Below are 20,782 nucleotides of genomic sequence, written 5' to 3'. Positions count from 1 at the left end.
CCGCCAGGGGACGCCCGAACGCGAGCGCCATGGGCGCGTGAGCCGCGTCCCGTCCGTGCCGTCCCCGTCCCCGTCCCGCCCTTCGCCCTCCCCTCCTCCTCCTCCTCCTCCTCCTCTTCTTCTTCCTCCTCCAATTCCCGCTCCCGCCCTCCCATGTGGTGCCTCAGCAGCGGCAGCGCTTCGGGTGAGCAGCGGGTGACCTTCGCGGGCCGGGCCGGGCCGGGCTGGGGGAGCGGTGCCAGAGCGGCTCCCGCGGAGGGCGGGCAGGAGGGAGCTGCCCGAGCCGCTCCCCCTCACGGCATTGCCCGGCCCAGGGCGAGCTGAGGCGGGCGGGCGGAGGGGTGGCGGTGGCCGTGGCCGTGTCCTGCCTCCCGCCGCCCCTTCCTGCGGGGGTTGGGGCTGCGGATCGGGGGGATGGCGGAGGTTTGGGATCGCAGAGGTTTGGGGTCGGGGAATGGCGGAGGTTTGGGATCGCGGGGGATGGCGGAGGTTTGGGATCGGGGAATGGCAGAGGTTTGAGATCGCACCTGCCCCCTTGCAGTGCTCGGGTCACGCTGGCAGGGAGCTGCTCGCAGCCCTGCTTTAGGCCCCGTTGTTTATGCTCCGGCTCCTGCGTGCCCGTCCCGTTTTGTGGAGTTGTTGTGGGGTTTGTGTCCGCCTTGGCGTGACTTCTGTGTGATTTCTTTCATTCCTAAGCAGGCGTTTCTTCTATCAGAAAAGGAGCTGGCGTTAATTGTAAGGGAGGTTTTTTTAAATAGAGAGAGGGAGGGTAGGGAAGTTGGCAGCTCCGCCTTCTAAAACAGCCTCGGTGGTTTTTTCAGGTTGGCTTTTTCACATCCATGTATAGAATAGAAACTACACTGTGGGCCTTGTACTTTGCAGGGCTGATTTTCTTGTAACCGAAGCTCTTTGCACGGATAAAAACCAAGAGCTGACCTTTTTACGTGCTGGGTTTTGGATGAGTTTATGTGTCTGTTTCTATGTTTCTTCTTAGCGTGCTTTTGCATCTGCTGCGGTTTCCATTCACAGCTCACAGTTATGTAAAGCTTTCTGTGTTAACAGTATATTCATTCAAGATTCATGACACAGATCCTGTCTCTAGGGCCACACAGCTCCACAGCATCGGTAGCAGGTCACTGCTTCCAGCTGACCTGTCTCACCGTGGGATCGGGATGTGGCATGGGAGCTGTCAAGCGGAGGAAATCGAGCTGAATTCTGAAACTGCCCTTCCTGATTCTCTCATTCATTTCAAATCCTCACTGCTGAAATACTCCTGTTAGTGTGAAATTATAAAACTTCAGCCTCCAGCAGCTGGATTTGCCTTTCCTGGCACTAAAATTGTTTGTAATTGTCTTGCCATGCAGGCATGGATGAGCAGTGACTGGAGCATGTCCTGCCCTTTTGTTACAGAGATACAGTAGGGGCAATCCTCCCAAATTTTTTTATCTCACTGATATTTCTGAGAAGTTCTATGCAGCATACTACACATACTAGGAATATTTTTTTATTTGATTCAGTGTTTCCTGTACTCTTTCCAGTAGTGCTTTTATCTTGATTCTGATTAATTGAAATATCATGAGTTACTTCAGAGGCTCCATTCCATCAATGAAGCAGAGGACAGGATGAGAGAAAGCTTTTGCCTCAATCAATATTACATTTAAATATAATGCACTTGCCTAGAAAGTTGTTTTGGCACTCCCTTGGTGCAGCAGAGAGCTTGTCAGACCAGACTTTGGACTCAAAGCAAAATCTACATCTTCATGTTTTAAAATAAAGCATCCCCACTGTGACTTTCTGCTCATTTCATGAATTTGTTTTTATCCTGTAGTGATTGAACCATCCTAGAGCCATTGTGGCTTTCTAGCATGCTTGTTCTAAAATTCAAGTGCCTATCATTTCTCTTAATAGTAATTTATTCTAGGTTTTCTCTAGAAAGAGAGTTCTCCTTTTTATGCTGTGTATTGATTCTTAAATGCTCGCTTTCTAGAAGTGCAGAGGAATATTTTTGTTAATCTGATCACAATTTTGACTTGTTGTAGTCAAACAAGTTTATTTTTAAAAATGACCATATTGGAGTGTGGCAGAATAAATGCTGTTGGATGAAAATAAAATTTCAAAAACCCAGAAATTAAATTTCACTGTTTTGGAGTGTGATGAGCTTATGGAGTACATTTAGTATGGAGAGATCTGGAAATACTAGAAAATGCCTGAAGTGAACTCAGTAACTAAATTTGATTATTAAATCTGCTCTTTTCTTAGGTGCACACAGATCCTGGACTTTAACTGAGTAACCTGTATCCTGCTGACCAAGAAACCAGATTTAAATTCTTCTTTTTAGTTGTATTTGTTTTGGTTTTTTTTTTTCCTTCTTCCTTGGAAGAGCTCAGCAGTGGCTCCCTGTTCACTTCAGTAAGTATTACTTTGAAAATAATACTCAGCTTGCCTAAAATCTTGGTAGATTTAGCTCTGTTTGAGCTGGTGTGTTTCTAGAAAGAGAAATGGTCCTGGCAAGGATTTTGAGGGTATGATTTCTTCCCAGAAAGGAGTGGGAGGAGCATCAGTTTGATACGAAATATCAACATTGGAAAGGAACACATCAAATAAGGATTAGGATGTTTACCGCACCAAGGAAGGCAGGAGTACAAAAATGAACTTTGTCTGCAGCAGAAAGCTTCTTCTACTTCCCTCCTTCCTCTTCCTTGCAATCAATGAATAAAATCATGTGGATTTTAACTGCCTTGTTTTTACCTCTGCTTTTTCCCCAGATGACAGTGTGCTGCTAATGGGTGTAAGTAAATTAGATGTCTTGTACCGAAAGCTTCTCCTCACCAAACTGTTCATCAGAGGATGGGGAAAGCCAGAGGATCTGAAAAGGTGACTTGTTCAAAAGTAACAGCATCCATGAAATGTTACATTAAAGGAAAATAACCCAACCCTTGAAGTAGCAACAGTAATTGCTACCCTGTATTTAAAATAGCAAAAGTGTTGAAGTTGGTTCTGTTCCAGAAATCGTGTGTTTCTGTACCAAGGGAGTAACTGGATTTAAAAGAAGCCTGTAAAGGATTTGCAATTTTTTTTCTGTTTAATGAGGATCTTCTTGAGAGAATGTCTGTGTGTCCAACTAAGTTTTTACTGGTGTTTATCTGATGACATACTTGAAACAGCATCTCTGCAAGTGTTTTCCAAAAGCAAAACTTGACAAATTTTTGCAGAAGAATTGTTTCTGTTTAACATTAAAGTGGTTCTTGCTATCTTTCTGTAACTTCCTAATTAGTTTTAAAAGTGTAAGATTTAATCAGAAGTTTCTCTCCCAGCCCAAAGTAGCAAAGTCTTTCTTTTTAGTTGGCTTTAATAAGAAAAAATGGAAGTATCTCTTAATTTTTTTAAGCATTTGATTATTTTTATTAATTACTATTGAGATAAAGTTGAGAAGTTGTATTTCTTAAGTATATAAAGTTGAGCATTTGTATTTCTTGAATATAAAAATGAAGTGACAGTATATATAGTCTGCATTGTGCAGTGTTTAGATAAGAAATTATAAACCTGCATTTAATAAGCTCACTTTTATGTATATGAAAATCAATAAAGAAACATTTGAAAACTACTGAAATAAAATTTTGTGCGCTGGATAGCAGTGGAGTTTTATGGGAGCTTGTTTTTTTTTTTTTTTTTGTTTTGTTTTTAAGTCCATGTGCAAGATCTGATGTGGAAATGGCACTTGGATTGCTTTGTGTGTCTCTTCAGTTGATATTTCTCTTAAATAGCAGACTTGAATCTTAGGTGGAAACTGGCTTTGGTTGGAATAACCAAAACCAGTGAGGTTTGTTTTGGTTGCAGCATTTCTGTGTTCTATCCCATGTGTGGATCCAAAATGCTTTCATGTTATCAACCCCTCTCTTTTGAAGACCTTTGGGTTCCTGGTGAGACACAGGGAAGTTGCAGTGCCCCATCTCCATCTCCCTGCAGTCCAGATGTGTCTCTATGCAGGGAGCCTCTGCCTGATGCTGCTGCTCCCCAGTTTAAGGCCTGGAGGGTGATCACACCCACACCAAACAGCAACAGGGCAGTGTTGCTGGTGGCAGCAGTGATATCAGCTACAGTTCCTTCTTCATCCAGGGGAAACCCCTCTCCCAGCAGATCAAAAGTGAGGAGGAAGCAAGAGGCAAGCTGGTCTGAAAAGAGGAAGAGATTTGTTCTATTTTGCCCTGACTGGGAGGATGATGATGCTGTTCCCCAGCAGCCTGGCTTCACCTGGATGAAGGAGGAAGAATGCTGTGTTCTCCTGACTCCTCCCACTGCCTCATGGGAGGAGGGGTTTTATTTTGGTTTGTTAGCCCATCACTGTGATGGTGAGTGATCATTATTCAGTCTTAGCCAAGGCTGAGTGACAGACTGCTCTGCCTAATCTGAAATTTTGTGTGCACACCCTTGAGGTGGTGAATGGTAATATCCAAACTCTTTGTCTTCAACTCATTAGCAAGGGTTGAAATTCCTCAGCAGGGGTGAGATTTAGCCTTCAGTATGCACCTAACTCTAGAAAAAAAGACATAAACGCAGTATTTTTAGAAGTTTTATTGTCAAACAAAGCATCTCTTCATTTAGCTTGCCCTCCACACTCACATCTCACATCCTTACCCTTGCTTGCTCAGAAATACTTCATGCACTTGCTGTTTTCCATAAGAAAAGCTAAGGATAAAAAGTAGAGCTATGTTTTGTGTGCTGATAAACTGGATTTTCTTTCCATTCTTTGGGTTTTCTGTGGTGTTGGGGAGGTGAAGAGGTCATTTCTCTGTACTTTTCACTCAGATTGTCAGGTAAAGTGTGTATTTATGATCATAGGAATGAGCAAGTCATGGAGTATTTAAGGTTGAAGGGGCCAATGTGAGGGCACCAAGTCAAAATCCCTGTTCAAAACCAAGCTGACTTTGCTTCTTCAAGTCTCTTGGCACTTCCTCCCTTGAGGATGAAGATCATTTCTAGTTTCCCTGCGTTATTTTTTCATGTGCTTAACTGTGAAAGCAATCTTTCACTTTGCTCCAGGAGGTATTTCTTACACTGCAGCACACAGCCATTGCCTCTTGAATGTTCATGTCCTTCAGTACTCTTGTCCTCTCACTGTCTACCTCTGAGAAGGGTTTTGTTTTATGTACTCTGTGTGGCTCTGCAGCCCATTTAACCAGCAGAAGAAAGCAACCAGATTTGCCTCTTAGTTTTCTGTTTCCCAGCAAGGTTCCTGAGACTTTTTTTAACTTAAAAGCATCCTGTGGTGGCCTGATCAATCTGTAAATGCAATGCTGGCTTCAGAAGTTTTCTTTGTTTGTGGCTTACTTTAGCTCCTGAAATTTTATATAAATATGTCTCTTCTTTTTTTTTAGATTAAAAGTTGAATCTTCTCTACTTGTTTCCTTTCAACAGAATATTTGAATTCAGAAAGATTATTGGAAACAGGGAAAAATGCCAGAAGCTGGTTTCCAAAGATTACCCAGTGTTCATTGACAAGGTACTTCAAAGCAAGAGATGATGTGATTTAACCACATTTATTTTCCTAAGGGTATATAAAGGTGAAATAACTTGAAGCTTAACACCAGGCTGCTAGAAGAGAGTGGAAGGAAATAGAGACTAAAGCAGTGCCTGCACAGATACTTTTTTTCCCCACAATAGTTGGGGAGTGAGATGTCAAACGTTAAAACTCAAAAAGTGTTCAAAACTTAGTCTGTGTTATCAAATGTATTTAAAATGGGGCAGCATTACACCTTTGTTTGATTCCTGTAAAAGGTTATTTAATAATAGCAAAGTTGAAAACAAGTGTTTTGGCCCTGTTGATAACAAATTTTTAGGAGCAGGCCTCAGCTTTTGGGTTTTCTAAGCAAGTTTTTTATGCTATAACAAATCCTACTTTAGGGAATTTGCTTTCAGAGCAAGTTAAAGACTGACAGAATATTTATTGCTATTGTCCCATTGTTTCTGCAGGTTGAGGGGCAATCAGACTGTAAAATCCTTGAGGGGCACTTCATTTCCCCCTTGGCTCATTGTGTCCCAGGTATCCTGCCAGTGGAATCTCTTGTAGCAAGGTAAGAGAAACCAAGAGGTGGCTCTGAAATTAGTGCTGCAGGGAAATAATGGTCTGTAAGTGGTTTTATTGTGCAGCTAATTGATTGCAATGCAAACAATCTGTAAAATAAATCTTATACATGTGATAGTTTAATCTATGTATTAAAAAAAATATATCTACTAGCAAAATATTACTTTTTTCGTTTGGTTTTGGTTGTTTTGTTGTTTTTGGTTTTTTTTTTTTTTTTTAGTGTAGAAATCATATTGCACAAAGCTGTGGAATACCCTGAGTTTTTTGAATTACTGGTTTGGGTTTTGCAAATGAGGGGGATGCTGGAAATGAGGAACAGTAATTATTGTTTTATATGTAGCAGGAGAAGCTGTTTATATCAAAGCATATCGTGTTGTATTTGAAGGAGCCTTTCCAGCTTTCCATTTCCATTGAATACAAAAATTTTGTATGTGTGATAAAGTAACAAGCTTATTGTATTGTAGCCAGAGAATCTGGTTCCTTTCTTACTTGGCATACAAACAAAAGAAAGTGAAAAAAAAAGCATTCTTACAGAAAACTGGAGGCTCCCTAACAGTGCTGGTTTCACACTAACACTTCTTTGCAGATGAGGAGTGGGTTTGCAAATGGAGCAGAATTTCTGTTTGCTTTTAGTTTGGTGCTGAACTGTGATGATGAATCTCTTTTCCCAGACTTTATTTGTTCCATAACATAAACATAAAAGTTGAGTTGAAATGTAAACATCGAGCTGATACTGACATTGGAAATTTTGTCAGTAATTCTGGTTGGTTTTTGTATGTGTGCTTAAGCATGGAACATTAAGGAATGTGAGAAAAATCTTGATTCAAGAAATCAAGACATCAGTTCTGTTCTAGTTAGAGAAAGAAACTGTTAACATTACCAAACTAATCAGTGCCACAATGCAATATGCTCATTGTTTCCTTCTCTCTGCTCTCTTGTGCTTTTTAGCCAAGTTATGATAATTGTTACTTTGACCAGAATTGTGACAGTTTGGAAAGTTGTACAAATTCCCCTCAAGATGGGAAGAATGTATTTCCTGAAGTGTAGCTAACAGTGCTCCATCTTGTGGGGAAAACAGTGGTGGCTCAGAAGGGATTTTTTTTTTTCAGTAGTTTAAATTGTAAATAAGTAGCAGCAGAAGACATTAATTGATTGTTGTTGAGTGTATAGAATAATTTCATGGTTTGTATGCTGGGGTTTTGATAATTTTTTTATTTATTGCTCATCTTAATCTTCAATTTCAGCTGTTGTGCCTTCAGGAGAAAAATAGCAATGATGCCTAGGAGAGCTGGACATGCTTGTTTAGGCTGCTCTTTATCTGAAGTTGCATTTCTCCACTCTGCAAAGTTTAAATTGTGATGATGAGGTAGTAGTCTTTTTTAGGAACATGATCTTTCCTCTTGGCTCCTTTTCTTGTTTGGCCTTTCTTCTGTCCTACTTTCAGATTCCTTTGTTTGCTGAATGTGTTCATGAAAAATGCTGTTGCTGAATTGCTGGCAGTTTGCCTGCGTGGGTTACAATTACTTCTGCTGTTTTGGTTTTGCTTTTTAATTAATTTCTCTTGATGCAGCTTGTTAATAAAGATTCTTACTCTGCTAAAATAGATGTTTTTTCTCACAGATTTCAGTTCATCATACCCAGAAGATGGAATGGCAAGCACAGACCCGTGTGCATTCATTTAGCAGGCACTGGAGACCATGTGAGTGTATAAAATGTACAATTAATTGTTATTGAGACATGAAATGATAAATTTTGCCTTATCTATGTTGTTTGTGCATCTTGTCTCCAGCACTTCTGGAGGAGACGCACGTTAATGGCACGGCCAATGATCAAAGAAGCCTCCATGGCTTCCCTGCTGCTAGAAAATCCTTACTATATCCTTTTGTGGAAAAAATGTCCCCTCTGGAAGCTAGAAGAGTTACCACACTCATAAAATATCAACTTTTTGGTACCCAGTGGGTAGAAGCTAGGAAAGTATGGCCATTATGTGAAGCACAATTCTATGGTGCCTCAGGTGTCTTGTGAGAAACTTGCTGTTACCACTTCAGATTTGGGTGAGTTTTCTTAAAAACAAGCAAGTTTTGTTCTGTCATCTTGTACAGCAATATTATTCTGTTTCATTAAATAGGATCTCAAGTTACACTTTTTTCCTACCCATACATCTGGCAGCAGTAAAATGTTGCAAACTGCATCATTGAAATAGATTGAATTTATTGCAGTGACAATTAAACAATGGGAGTTTAAATTACAAATTTCAATAATTTCATGCCATTTATCCATATTATTTAAAACCTTTTTTACTTTCTTTAACTGGAATCTTTTACATGGCTGTAGAAAACCCAAGGATCAATTGTAAGTATTCCTGTTACATTTATGGATACCATGTGTTTAAAATGCTGCTTTTCTTTTCTTCTCTTTTGAGCCAATAGTTGTTTAAACTTTGATGGCTTATTAAGAAAAAAACATTTCAAAAACCACTTGTAGCCTGCCTATGTGAAATTGGAAGTTGTCTGCTCTTTGCTAAACTGCTTTGGGTGTTGTGTTAGGAGATCTCAGGGATCAGGGAAGTTTGCACAAGAGGCACTTGCAGTATGAGTGAGATGCAAACATCTTGTGTGAGTAAAAGCCAGGGCCATTTTATATTCCTGACTCACAACTGCAGTACAAGTGCTGCTGTTCTATTTCAGTCAGCTCTGAATAATCTTTGCTCACATAGCATATTTCCATTATCATTTACATAATAAATGATAATTGCCACGATTTTGCTTTTCCAAGACCTTTTAGCAATTTGCAGGCATATAAACCTGGTGTTGATTGGTTGTTAGTCAGGACACTATGCAATATTCAGTATTTTACAGGGTTTATTTCTTCAGTCAGTTTCTTAAATTGGAACTGGCAATTGGCTGTTCTTGGTTTTTTTAGTTTTTACATTTTTCAAACCACAGATTTATTATCAGAATTCAGCAGGATGTGTGTCCGAGGCAAAGCTTCCCAAATATCTCCCAATATTTCTGAAAGTCCAAACATGAGTTGGTGTTTTAATCCTTTTTAATCCTAACTCAGACATTTAACATGACTAGAAGACATGTTAGAAGACAGAGAAGGTGTTTTTTTGTTAGATTATGGGACAATGACAGGAGAAAGCTTGTGCTGGAATGCATCCATTGATAGGTTAATTTCCAGTACTGGGGACTCTAATGCCCCAGTGGGTGATTGTCACTCTCCAATCCAGGGTCACACAGCCCCAGTGTAACAGGTGACAGTGCTCAGTAAATACAGCAGCTGCAGAGGGCTGAGCAATCTCACTGAGCTGTAGCAGAGAAAACATTTCTGTGCTAGAAAATCCTTACTATATCCTTTTGTGGAAAAAATGTCTTCTCTGGAAGCTAGAAGAGTTACCACACTCATAAAATATCCACTTTTTGGTACCCAGTGGGTAGAAGCTAGGAAAGTATGGCCATTATGTGAAGCACAATTCTATGGTGCCTCACATGGTCTCCAGTGCCTGCTAAATGAATGCACACGGGTCTGTGCTTGCCATTCCATCTTCTGGGTATGATGAACTGAAATCTGTGAGAAAAAACATCTATTTTAGCAGAGTAAGAATCTTTATTAACAAGCTGCATCAAGAGAAATTAATTAAAAAGCAAAACCAAAACACAGAAATGAGCTGTAGCTGCTCTGCAGTAGCTCTGCTCATTTCTGTGTCACTTCACAGTGAGCTTTGTCCTTGTGCTTCAGAGTGTCGCAAATGTGATGCTGGCACGCTGGCAGGAGAGGCCAGGAGTCCTTTGTAACCTGGCTGTGGTACTGAAAATCCTCAGCCCCACTCCCCAAGTTAGAGGTCTGTTATTTTTAGAGTCCTCCTGATGGCTCAGCCAAATAGATTTCTACTTGTTTTGTGTCTTCTGTGTTTTAGTGCTTTGCAGAATTCTCAATACCGTGACAAACTTCCCACTTTACAGTTTCAGTCTTACAGTGACACTGATGAGTGCTTCCAAAGCTGACATTCTGATTGCTCTTCAAATGTTGTGTGCAATTTTTCAATGGTGTAAAACAGGTAAATAAGAAAAAAAAATAAATCCTTGTTTCTGCAAACAAGCTAGTGTATGCCTAGGACTGTATCACTTTGATTCTATTTCTAAAATATCTGTTACAACTTTACAGGACAGAATATTGCTGCTAGTGAGGTGCTGATCTTGGTAATTGTTTCCAAAAGACAAAGCTGTCAGTGATATTACATTAAAAGGATAGGTGTCTATCTCTAGTCCTCATTTAGACAAAAAAATTACAAGTGTCAGAAAATCTGGGCTTGCTTTTTCCTCCTGTTGAATCAACAGGAGTTCAGCTCCCAAATTCTCTGAGATTGTGCTGAAGCTGTGTATAAAATCTGTATAGAATGATAAGAACTGTCAGAGTCTAATCTTAGAAAATAAACCCTCTCTTTTCCTTTTCTGGGGAGAAAAGACGGTCATGTTTAAAAAATGTCTCGGACCTGTTTGTGATGGGAGGAGCTCTAATTCTAGAATCGGCAGCTCTTTTGCACTGGCTAGAGAGAGAAGGCTATGGACCCCTAGGGATGACTGGAATATCCATGGGAGGACATGTAAGCTTTTATATCTCCTGTTCAGTAATTTTTTCTTTTAACTTCTCATTTGATCGTGTAGCATACGGAAATAATTTGTTTTGCAGCGTTGATCTGAGAAGTGCTTTAAAATAAACACTTGGAGTCATGAGAAACAAATTGTTGGCAATTCTCCTGTTCTGTGGTGCTGAATTAGTATAATCCTTAATATGTACTGACAAATCATAAAGCCCTTTGTCAGCCATCTCCCAGCTGGCTTAATAAGAATATAAACTTCTCACATAATTGTTTTTTTTTTCCACGAGGGTGGGGGGCAGAAATGTTTGCTGAAAGAAAGTCTGCACTGATCGATTGCTAATTCTCCCTCTTTTCCTCCTTTCTTCTTGCTTAAACCTTCGTGTTTGAATGCATTGTGTGAAATGCCCCCTCTTTGTAGGCACGTTGTAATTGAGGTGATTTTTGGTGTCAGTGATCATTGGTACTGATCAGGGATTTCTGTGGTCAGGTGGATAACATTTTCTGTGTGACACTGTGCATGCTCAGACTAAACCAGCAGTGGATCACTGAGGAAAGAATAATGCACAGTTAAAATGTTACTGCTTGTGTCCCTGCAGATTCTCACAGCTCTGTGAGACACAGGGGCAAAGCTGATTGAAACAACATACCTTTCTTTGTTTGTTAGGGGCTCAGTAAATAATGGTAATGGTAGAGTTTCCCAAAAGGAAAATATTCCCCTAAAGCACAGTTTTATAACTGTAAATGTCATCAATGTACAGAGCACCTTTGGTTTACATCAACATCTCCCTGCTGAATCAGAAAATTCTGTGAAATAAGTGATATTTGATGTTGATCCTCTACAGAGTGTGTTTTACAATGGAAGGTTGTAAGCATTGATTCAGTTCCACTAAAGGGAAGAGACTTCCGCTGGAGAGAATCAGAACATAGATATGTGTGGTTCTTGTAACTTTTTATTACTAAAAATAATCAGAATAGAATTAGAGTTAGAATAGAATAGAATCAGTTACATAAATCCACTTATTGGAACATCTAGAACAGACACGAGGTGTTTCATATTAATAAAATAAAATTTGTCAAGAACATATATGGGGAAGTTTTGTACATTGAACTTGATTTGGCTTCTTCTGGGATAAACAGAATAGTCATAAAAATATGTTCTGAGAACTAATGCAAAAGTAAGTAATAATAAGTAATAATTTAAAAAAAGAAATATTTCAAACTTAAAGGACATAAAAAGAGTGCTCTTAACATGTTGAATTACTTCTCCTTCAAATTTTGTTTCCTGCATACAGATTTTGAAAGTAAAGAATTTTAAATAGTCCTTCTCATAGATTGCCTTTTTTTTGCCTTGAAATAAACTTGCAAGAGCTTGGTAGGAGAGCTTTATAGAAGTTTTTTTATGGTTTTAAACAAGTAATAGCTTGTATTAGTTTTTATAATTATAATGATAATTAGTGGATTACAAATATAATTAATTGAATTTTAATTGTAATAAATGGAATATTTAGTAAATATTCCATTGGGAATTCTTATAACCAAATGATATTCAGCCTTGAAATGAGTCCTTTCCAGAGCAACATTTATTTTTTAAAATATCATTGGACAGTAGAAAGTAACTTCTAAACAGGTGAAAGTATATCCAGCTGCCACAGTCCTTAACTCTTTGGCACCACATGTTTCATGAATACCATGTCAACAAAGAAATTGAAGGTGAGAAATTGAAGATGAGAGATTTAATATTGTGAATTCAATATTAAAATGTGTAATAAGTGCCTTTGATTCTAGATGGCTTCCCTGGCAGTGACAAACTGGCCCAAACCATTGCCATTGATCCCATGTCTTTCCTGGTCAACAGCCTCTGCAGTCTTCACTACGGTAATTAACACATGACAAAATGCATTTTTTGTTAATATGTTAGATTGTAATCAGAAATGTAAATTTAAATATTTGGGCTGGCCGCAAGGGAGGTGGGATTCCGTGTCTTGTGTTATAATATGTGCTTGTGCTTTGATTGCAATAGTTTCTGAGGGCTGTCTGGGAGCAGAATTGCACTGAAAAAATCAGGACAGGACCAGCTGAATTTCCTGCCTGTATCATTATTTTAGAGTGACCTCTGGGTTTTACTTGTAATAATTTACTTGAATGTTTCTGTTTTTCATCTCAGGGTGTGCTGAGTAAGGCAGTGAACTGGAGAGAGCTGGAGAAACAGTATTTCACACAAACTGTGTATGAAGAGGAAATCATTCAAATGCTTGAATATTGTGGAGTAAGTATGGTTTATTTTACCCAGCTGCTAATATTTACACGGGCAAATCTAGCAAATAATGCAACTTCTTTTTACTTCCACTAAAAGCAGACAGTTCTTAGCTAGAACATACTGGCATGTTGTTTCTTTATGCTTTGATGAATTTAGTCTTTGAAGGAAAAACTTGAAAAACAAAACTAATATTTTGCTTGTATAACGAGTTTAAAGTGTAGCCCTTGCTACAAGCTTTTCCTTTGATCACAGTGTAATCTGCAACATGAAATATGTTCTATCAAAATTCTGATAAATGCCTTTTTTTTTCTTTTTCCCCTAAGATTCTTGCCTTTGTCATAGTTCTTTTTCTAATACCCTACAGCAGCAGAAGAGGAGCAGATAGTTGTTACTTGGGCTCTTGCCATTTTTAAGTCAAATGCACTCCACCAACACTGATGGAGAAGACAAGATGAAAAGAAGAAATGTTTTTCAAGATGTTCAGCTTGTGTCACTCTAGTATTTAGAGACTGTCAATTTTTCAGTCTTAAACATAAGATTAGACCTGGTTGCATATGTTAATTTTTCTATAATTAATATTATTAGGTCATTTAAGCTTAAATGACTGCAATTACAAATTCAGAGTTTAATATAGAAAGAAAAACAATTGTTTATATCACAAACTTCTGTATATGCAAGTACCTCCTGCAGTCTTTTAAACTGACAGAAATGTAGAATGGAATTATCAAGAGGTTATGATGATCAGGATTTAATTGAATGACCTGCAAGCTGAAAATAGAAGTGAGGAGTGCTAGTAGTGTCTTTTTAAAGTTTTAAAAAAAATTTTAAATTATGACCTCATCTTAAAAATAAAATTACCAACTGATTTAAGGAAGAAGCCCTTAACTGTTGTCTTTGTTTAGACGGATTCTTTCAAGATGGGCCAAGACTTTGTGAAGAACTTCCCTGACAGTGTGGACAGTCTGGCAGACATGGACATGACTTCCAGAATATTCAGCTTTGAGTCCTTGAATGACACAGTATCTAAGGAATCTGTTCCCAGCTTTGCCACAAATAGAAGTGCTCTAAGTGCCTCTTCAGAAGGACTCTTAATGCAAGATGCTCCTAAAATGCAGTGCATAAATCAAACCTTTTCCACCAGTAGCAGTAGCAATAAAAACTTCACCAGCCCACAAGGACACAGGGTAAACACAAGGAGAAGGAGTGACACTTTACAGAGAGAATCCTTAATGTTCATGAAGGGAGTCATGGATGAATGTACCCACGTAGCAAACTTCCCAGGTATGTATCTCTTTGTTTCAGTGTGGAAAGCTGAATAAAATACACTAGGGAGGAAGGCATTTTCTTGAGTGTAAACCTGATGGCATCTTTGCTGACATATGGAAATATTGTGAGCATTATTCTGTAGTGTCTATTTACTACTCCATTTCCTAATTGTTTGTCTGTTCCTTCTTGATGGCCAGCTAATGAAAAAGTTAATTAAATAATTGCCTCTCAGTATCTTTGCACGTTTTTCTCCTCTTCCTTGCAGTGGCTTTTTTCAGATATGAATTAGTGCAAATTTGTATTATCTAAAGGAAGAAAACACCTGTGTGATGTGAGTAATACCTAGGAGTAATAAATTTTCATTAATAAGGTTTTTCAAGCAGAAATCTCACCCTGACTTAGGATAGAAAGCAGCCTGCATAACTGAGCCCCAAGTTTGAATGATAAAAACATTTTGGGGGTCCTTCTGCAGGCTGCTGAATGTTTCCCAGGACAGGCACAGCATACAGGGGGAGCTGTAGTCCAGCTTTCCTTGGCCAAACCCTTTGCAGCAATGCAAACAAGTGATTGCTCCTAGAGCCTCCTTAAAAGGTTCTGCCGGAGTGGGGGCTCAGAACTCCTTTTGTGGTTTGGCTCTGCATGAACCTGATGCTGAAGGCATCTCCTACAACGTGCTTTCACTTCAGACACAGCTGTATTTTAGTGTCAAAGCTTTCTTGGTGCTGAGCCCCTGTGCCACCTCATTTCTTCATCCTGGCGTTCTGTACTCCATTGTACAAGTGTTTAGATGTAAATAAGTGTTCCAAATAAATAAAAGGGAACACAAAATAAAAGGAAGCTACACCAGTGTAGATTCTTTCACTGCTAGCCAGAGATGTTTTGTGATGAATACCAGTGAAGTGCTTTCCTTAAAGCTTTTAAAGTTATTTCAGTAGACAGAAAAAGCCCTGTACGTTTTATTCCATGTGCAGACTTTCTTGTTTATCTAGACTTGCCCAGGTGTCACTTAGCTAAGCACTGACCTTGCTGGGAACTAAAAAGGATCTGTGACCCTGATGCACTTGTCAGTGATGGGGTCTATTGTGTCAGTAGTCTGCCAGGTTTTGTCATTCTCTGGGAGACTTTGCTTTCCCTGCCAGGGTATCCTTGGAGCTTCAGAAAATCTGCCTAATGCTCAGATTTCATGGAAAATTGAATGGAAGACTTGAATTTATCTTAGCTTTGCATATTCTCTATATATGATTTAGTATGAAAGAAGGAAGGGTTTGAATTATTTGTGATACCCCACTGCCAGACATCTTGGCTGGTCTTTAACTTATCACATATTTTCTTTAACTTAACCCTTTAACTTATCACATATTTTCTTTTTGAAGGAGAAATGTTCTGTGTTCAACATAATTTTGGTGTTATTTTTCTCAACATCATCCTGCTAGTAATCTGATTGGTGCAGTTCTGCTTATGAGTAATAAATACGTATAACAAAATGTTGGGATTTTTATATTGCAAGTAAACCATGTAGGAACCAGAAAAGAAAGTGAACATGGGCTGTACTTTCTGACCTCTTGGATGAAAAGTTGTCTTTTTTCCTCCTTGAGGGGAAAAAATATATGAAACTTCTACTCTGTTGAATTCCATAGTTCTTTTTGCCAATAAAAAGGGATCTCAAAGAACTGACATGAATGCTCTAGAGTTTTGTTGATAAGAGGAAAGAGAATTCTCCTGTCAACTTCACAAGTCTTGGAGGAATTTCTGCTCTAGGGGTGGGAAGGATAAGGGTTTGTTTGTTTTTCCATTGATGGCCTCACCACTGTAACATCAAAAACCAGATAAATTCTGCCGGAGACTTTACAACATGTAATTTTATTAAAGCTTCAAATAATTGAATTTTTTGTGAAAACAGTATTCAGACCACAGAAATCTCAGCTGTGTTTCTATTTCTTAGCCCAGATGAATTCAGTTGTGCTTTGTTGTCCCTTAGTTCCAGTTGACCCAAGTTTGATCATAGTGGTCCAAGCCAAGGAGGACGCGTACATCCCTCGCACCGGCGTGCGCAGCCTGCAGGAGATCTGGCCAGGCTGTGAAATCAGGTATCTGGATGGAGGTCATGTCAGTGCCTACCTCTTCAAACAAGGACTCTTCAGGTGAGGTGAACAGAAAGGGTTTAAATTAAATTTTAGATTTCATCAAAATTCAATAGGGCTTGCATGAATTTGTGCTTTAGCAATATCAAGCTTTGATTTTCTAGAGACAGTTATGTAGATCAGTTTTGTGAGGGCAGTTCTGGCCAGGAGATCTGGCCAGGCTGAGAAATCAGGTATCTGGATGGAGGTCATGTCAGTGCCTACCTCTTCAAACAAGGACTCTTCAGGTGAGGTGAACAGAAAAGGTTAAAATTAAATTTTAGATTTCATCAAAATTCAATAAGTAGTACTTGCATGAATTTGTGCCTTAGAAATATTAAGCTTTGATTTTTCTAGACAGTTGTGTAAATCAGTTTTATGAGGGCAGTTCTGTAGTTTTCAAAAAGTTAAATACTTGCGCTGGTAATTTTAAAATACAAGGGATTAGGAAGACTGTACACATAATTTAGGAAGTCTAAGCAAGAACAAAAAGAATAGCACTATATTAGGTCAATGTATGCTAACCAGTCATTTATTGCTATTTAAAACTTCAGCCTCACTTTTATGACAGTTGCTCAAAAATTTCAAGCTGTGCATGTCTATGATGTGTTTGAGTAGAAAACTCCTAATTCATCTACATTTCCACTTGCATTGAAGTTGGAAAATAGTCCCACTCATTCCTGAAACACAAATATATTACTAGACTGAAGTGAGAGAACCTAGAAATAAAGGAAAGAGAATTCATCTACATTTCCAGTTGCATTGAAGTTGGAAAATAGTCCCACTCATTCCTGAAACACAAATATATTACTAGACTGAAGTGAGAGAACCTAGAAATAAGGGAAGGAGAAAATACCACCTGATACCACATTTTTACTGAGCACTGTTTTGAAGTTGTGATGATAGCTTTGTAGACATATTTGTAAATATATGGAAAATGCCACTAATATCTGCCTTTTCCCAGATCATACAAATTCTGTTCTCTTTTCCTGTTTCAGACAAGCAATTTACGACGCATTTGACCGCTTCCTCCAGAAATACACCATGTGATCTTTCTAATGCATTCAGACTGATCTCATTTGTAATTCAGCTCACTGGAAGTCATGTTTGGAAAACGAGCCTCTTGTAGTGTTGAGCAGATGGTCACTGACTGTTGTAGGTAACAATTACCAGAAGTGGTGAAGCACCAGCATTGCTTTCATTACAACCCAGTGCCATTCTGACACAGCTGCTTCGGTGTTACCTGTGAAAAAACAGCAGCAGCTTTTGTCAGTGCATGGATGGTTCATGTACTCCATGTCTAATCAGGTGGTGTGTTCCTTCAATTCTGAATAAATTCTGAATTCTGTGTCAATAGAAAACGAACCAAGTAAGTGTTGGAAGGATGTAAAATGCGTTTGGTGCAGTTTTGGTTTGTTCCAGATACCTCGGTTACCTCTCGCTTCCTCATGGCCTTGCTGTTCCTGTTGTGTTGTACCGTGGCTTTGCCAGCACTCAGCCTTTTGTGCTTGTCACGGCTTTTCTCTTCAATTATGAATTGAAAATGAGCCTCAGCAGAAGGCTCAGCACCACATCTTGCAAAGAGAGACTTTTCCTTGGATAGTCAAAGTGAGAGAGAGATGTTTTCATTCAATACGTCTGTGAAGTTTTCCTGCCACTGAATCAAACCGTGCCATTACAGAAGGATCATGTAGCAATTCATCAACAAAAAACTGGAATAAGTGAAAATCAAGTGTCTGGTAATTAATTGTTTACATTAATTCAGTTGGATAACATAAGCTTTCAGGTTTATTTTCTTTTTTTTTGGATTGATAGATGAAATAGAAATATCATTTTACTTTCTAAGCAGTTAAATTGACAGCAGATTATATGGTGCTATAAAGACCTGTTGGAAATACTTCAACAGATGTCCTTTCTAAAGTGCACTCAGTGCTGATATGCAAAATACACTTGCACTGTATAATTTAAAAGAAATGTGAGACTAAAGGTTATTGAAACAGTTAGGTTTGCTCCTTATTTTTCAACACTTGTCTAATTTAATTGGATGGAAAATAAAGAAATTTGGATTTTGAACACATTTAAGAAAATCCAAAGTCTGTTGTTTCCTCTTTTGGGATCAAAAATGCCAACAAATTACAGCAGAATAAAAGGTTGTCATGTACCAACTGTGTGGGTATCTCTCCACATCTTTTTTTTTTTTTTTTTTTTTTTGTGGTAATCTCCTATGACATTCTTTTAAAACCAATCTGCAGAGAAATTGAAAACTGAAACACTTCAGTATTTAGAACAGTTACAACCTGGATTATTCTGAAACAAACAGAAAAATGCAGCCATTTCTCAGGATATGTGACTTCTGCACCTTTCCAATCAAGCACTTTTCATCTCCATGGTTACTGTAAAGGTTTTTGGTAGGCAGAGTATGGAGCAAACAAAGCTCAGTTTATATATTCTCTTGGATTTTAGTCAGGTAGATAAGACTGGTAATCACTGTTCATTTGAAAATCAGGTGTCTTCAGATAAAACTGAAGAGAAACAATTCTGAATAACCCAAATGATGTAACATACAAATTTACTGAAAATACAGAAGAGATTCTAGTCTGTTGGAAGTTAAATTGCTTCTTTCAAGTGGTTTTTCATTATTTCTTTGGACAGTGTTGGTTTTGTATATGGGGAGCAAGTGTGAAGTGACTAGCACATTTAAACACCAAACATTTGAAATTTTGTTTGACATTAAATATTAGTAAGCTTACAAATTTAAAATTGAGTCTTGACTAAAAGATTCACAGGGTTTACAAGCATATTCATCAACTGAGAGTGATTTACCAGAGCACTGTCTGCTGTTCAGCAGCTTTTGGAGCTCTGACTTCTTAAATGTAATTGTGTGCTTTGTGTCCAGCTTCTGTTGCAGCTATGAGAAAGGGAGATAACTGATGGCAAGGGAAAAGGCTTGAATAAATGCAAGAGAGAAAAGACAGATTTTGTAAATGCCAGGAGTAAGCACAAAAAAAAATCAACTCTGCTACAAAGTATAACATGCCAAAGTCAATATTTTCAAAGCGCACAATACTGGGAATTACACAAGTGATGGGAACTCTGCATCCTGAGGTTAGTGTCCCAATGCTATTACTAACAAGGTTTAACCCACCAAAAGGGCACAGAGGGAGGTTTAGGATAATGCCATCCTGCTGTGAGAGTGTCTTTGGGGGCAAATGCTACTCCTGCTTCTGACAGTGTCTTTTGGGACAAGCACTGAAAGACAGCTTTCTGACAAGAGTAAGGAATTGCACTTTGTAACTGAAGTTGTGTTGCCAAATATGAAAGCCCAGTAAGCATTATTTAAGGAATTTCTCAGGTTAGAATAACAAAAAAAAAGGAAAAATTAGCTCAGTGGTTTATTTCTGCTGCTTATCAGGCAAAGGGAGATGGTCTGAGAATGGGGGAATCTTGCTGTGTATGTGTTTTTAACCCTTGGAAAATCGACTTTTTAAATCATATTTTAAGATTAAATCCTAAGAAAGTATAAATAATCCATTTTGATGTTAAATGAGAACATGGTTTTAATCCGGGAGTTGCATGAGAGAAATATTGTAATAAGGTTTCTTCTGTGTAACAGGTAAACCATTCTGTATGTCTTAAATTTATTGTAAAACTGGCCTTGGTAATTTTTTGGTTTGAATTTTTTTCAATAAAAGTCCTAAAAACATTTAGGTGTGGGGGGGTTTTTGTTCTCTCTTGCTAACAGGTGTTCAAAATGCATCCCACTGCCATCCTGTAATCCTTTCCATCCCTACTAGGGCTGTAGCACAGGGAGAGCAGGTAATCTACAGGGCATGATAAAAGCTTCTCACAACAAACACTGCTGCTGCCTTGATGTTTTTCTACATGCCTAGAAACCTGGTAAAGAAAATAAGCTTGTATCAGCTAATTAAGATACCATTGTGATTCCACTTTGACACTTGCCCGTGCAGAACTCATCTAATAATTGATGGAGCATTATCTGGTTTTTTCCCCAAGGCAAATTAACCCCCCCCAAATAACTCAAAAGGAGCCACTCAGGATTTTTTGCCTTTTTTTTATAGCAAGGATAGATCACTTGTGGTTTATTACTCCAGAAAGGAAACACTATAGGAAGGAATGGAGTCTTGCTGCTTTTTCTTAATTCTTACTGGAGTGTCAAATGCTTCTCATTAAGATACTTTCTAAACAACAGAAAAGTGAAAATCCTTGGATCCTCAGAATGCTATTTCCGCTTGGTAGCTGCTGACACTTTGATGCAGGTATTTTTTTTTTAAATTTAATTGTTTCTGTCTTGTGTTTGGTTTTTTTTTGAAATGTTGTTCTGAGCTGCTGTTGGTTGGGCAGGGAAGTTTCTTTATCTCAGACTGTCAGGTTCTCTGCCAGCTTGGCAGTGATGATAAGTTACACAGCACAGAAAGGAGCTTTGGGGTGGTCTG

The 20,782-nt window shown here is 38.6% G+C and overlaps 1 protein-coding gene across 1 annotated transcript; it reads left to right on the top strand.

The window, feature by feature from the left end:
- The first annotated feature begins 72 nt into the window (after positions 1–72).
- ABHD18 (abhydrolase domain containing 18) lies at positions 73–16,360 on the top strand. Its single transcript, XM_054283804.1, has 13 exons — positions 73–184; positions 2,260–2,409; positions 2,766–2,874; positions 5,416–5,500; positions 5,971–6,071; positions 7,703–7,781; positions 7,872–7,956; positions 8,407–8,434; positions 10,550–10,688; positions 12,471–12,560; positions 12,850–12,951; positions 13,845–14,223; positions 16,187–16,360. The coding sequence occupies exons 3-13, from the start codon at positions 2,783–2,785 to the stop codon at positions 16,351–16,353; spliced, it is 1,347 nt and encodes a 448-aa protein (XP_054139779.1). The 5' UTR covers positions 73–184; positions 2,260–2,409; positions 2,766–2,782; the 3' UTR covers positions 16,354–16,360.
- Positions 16,361–20,782: the final 4,422 nt, after the last annotated feature.

Source organism: Melozone crissalis, unplaced genomic scaffold, assembly GCF_028551555.1.
Source record: "Melozone crissalis strain CALT ecotype California unplaced genomic scaffold, PUWL_Pcris_2 ptg000039l_1, whole genome shotgun sequence".
In the NCBI taxonomy this organism is placed as follows: domain Eukaryota; kingdom Metazoa; phylum Chordata; class Aves; order Passeriformes; family Passerellidae; genus Melozone; species Melozone crissalis.
The sequence above is the reverse complement of the archived record's forward strand: the minus strand, read 5'-3'. Positions and strand labels throughout refer to the sequence as shown.

Bases quoted from the DNA above. Each gene is read 5' to 3' on its own strand.
- ABHD18 (XM_054283804.1), top strand. From the start codon at position 2,783: ATGGGTGTAAGTAAATTAGATGTCTTGTACCGAAAGCTTCTCCTCACC. The intron at 2,875-5,415 runs GTGACTTGTTCA...TCCTTTCAACAG, and splicing joins AAGCCAGAGGATCTGAAAAG to AATATTTGAATTCAGAAAGA. The intron at 7,782-7,871 runs GTGAGTGTATAA...TCTTGTCTCCAG, and splicing joins TAGCAGGCACTGGAGACCAT to CACTTCTGGAGGAGACGCAC.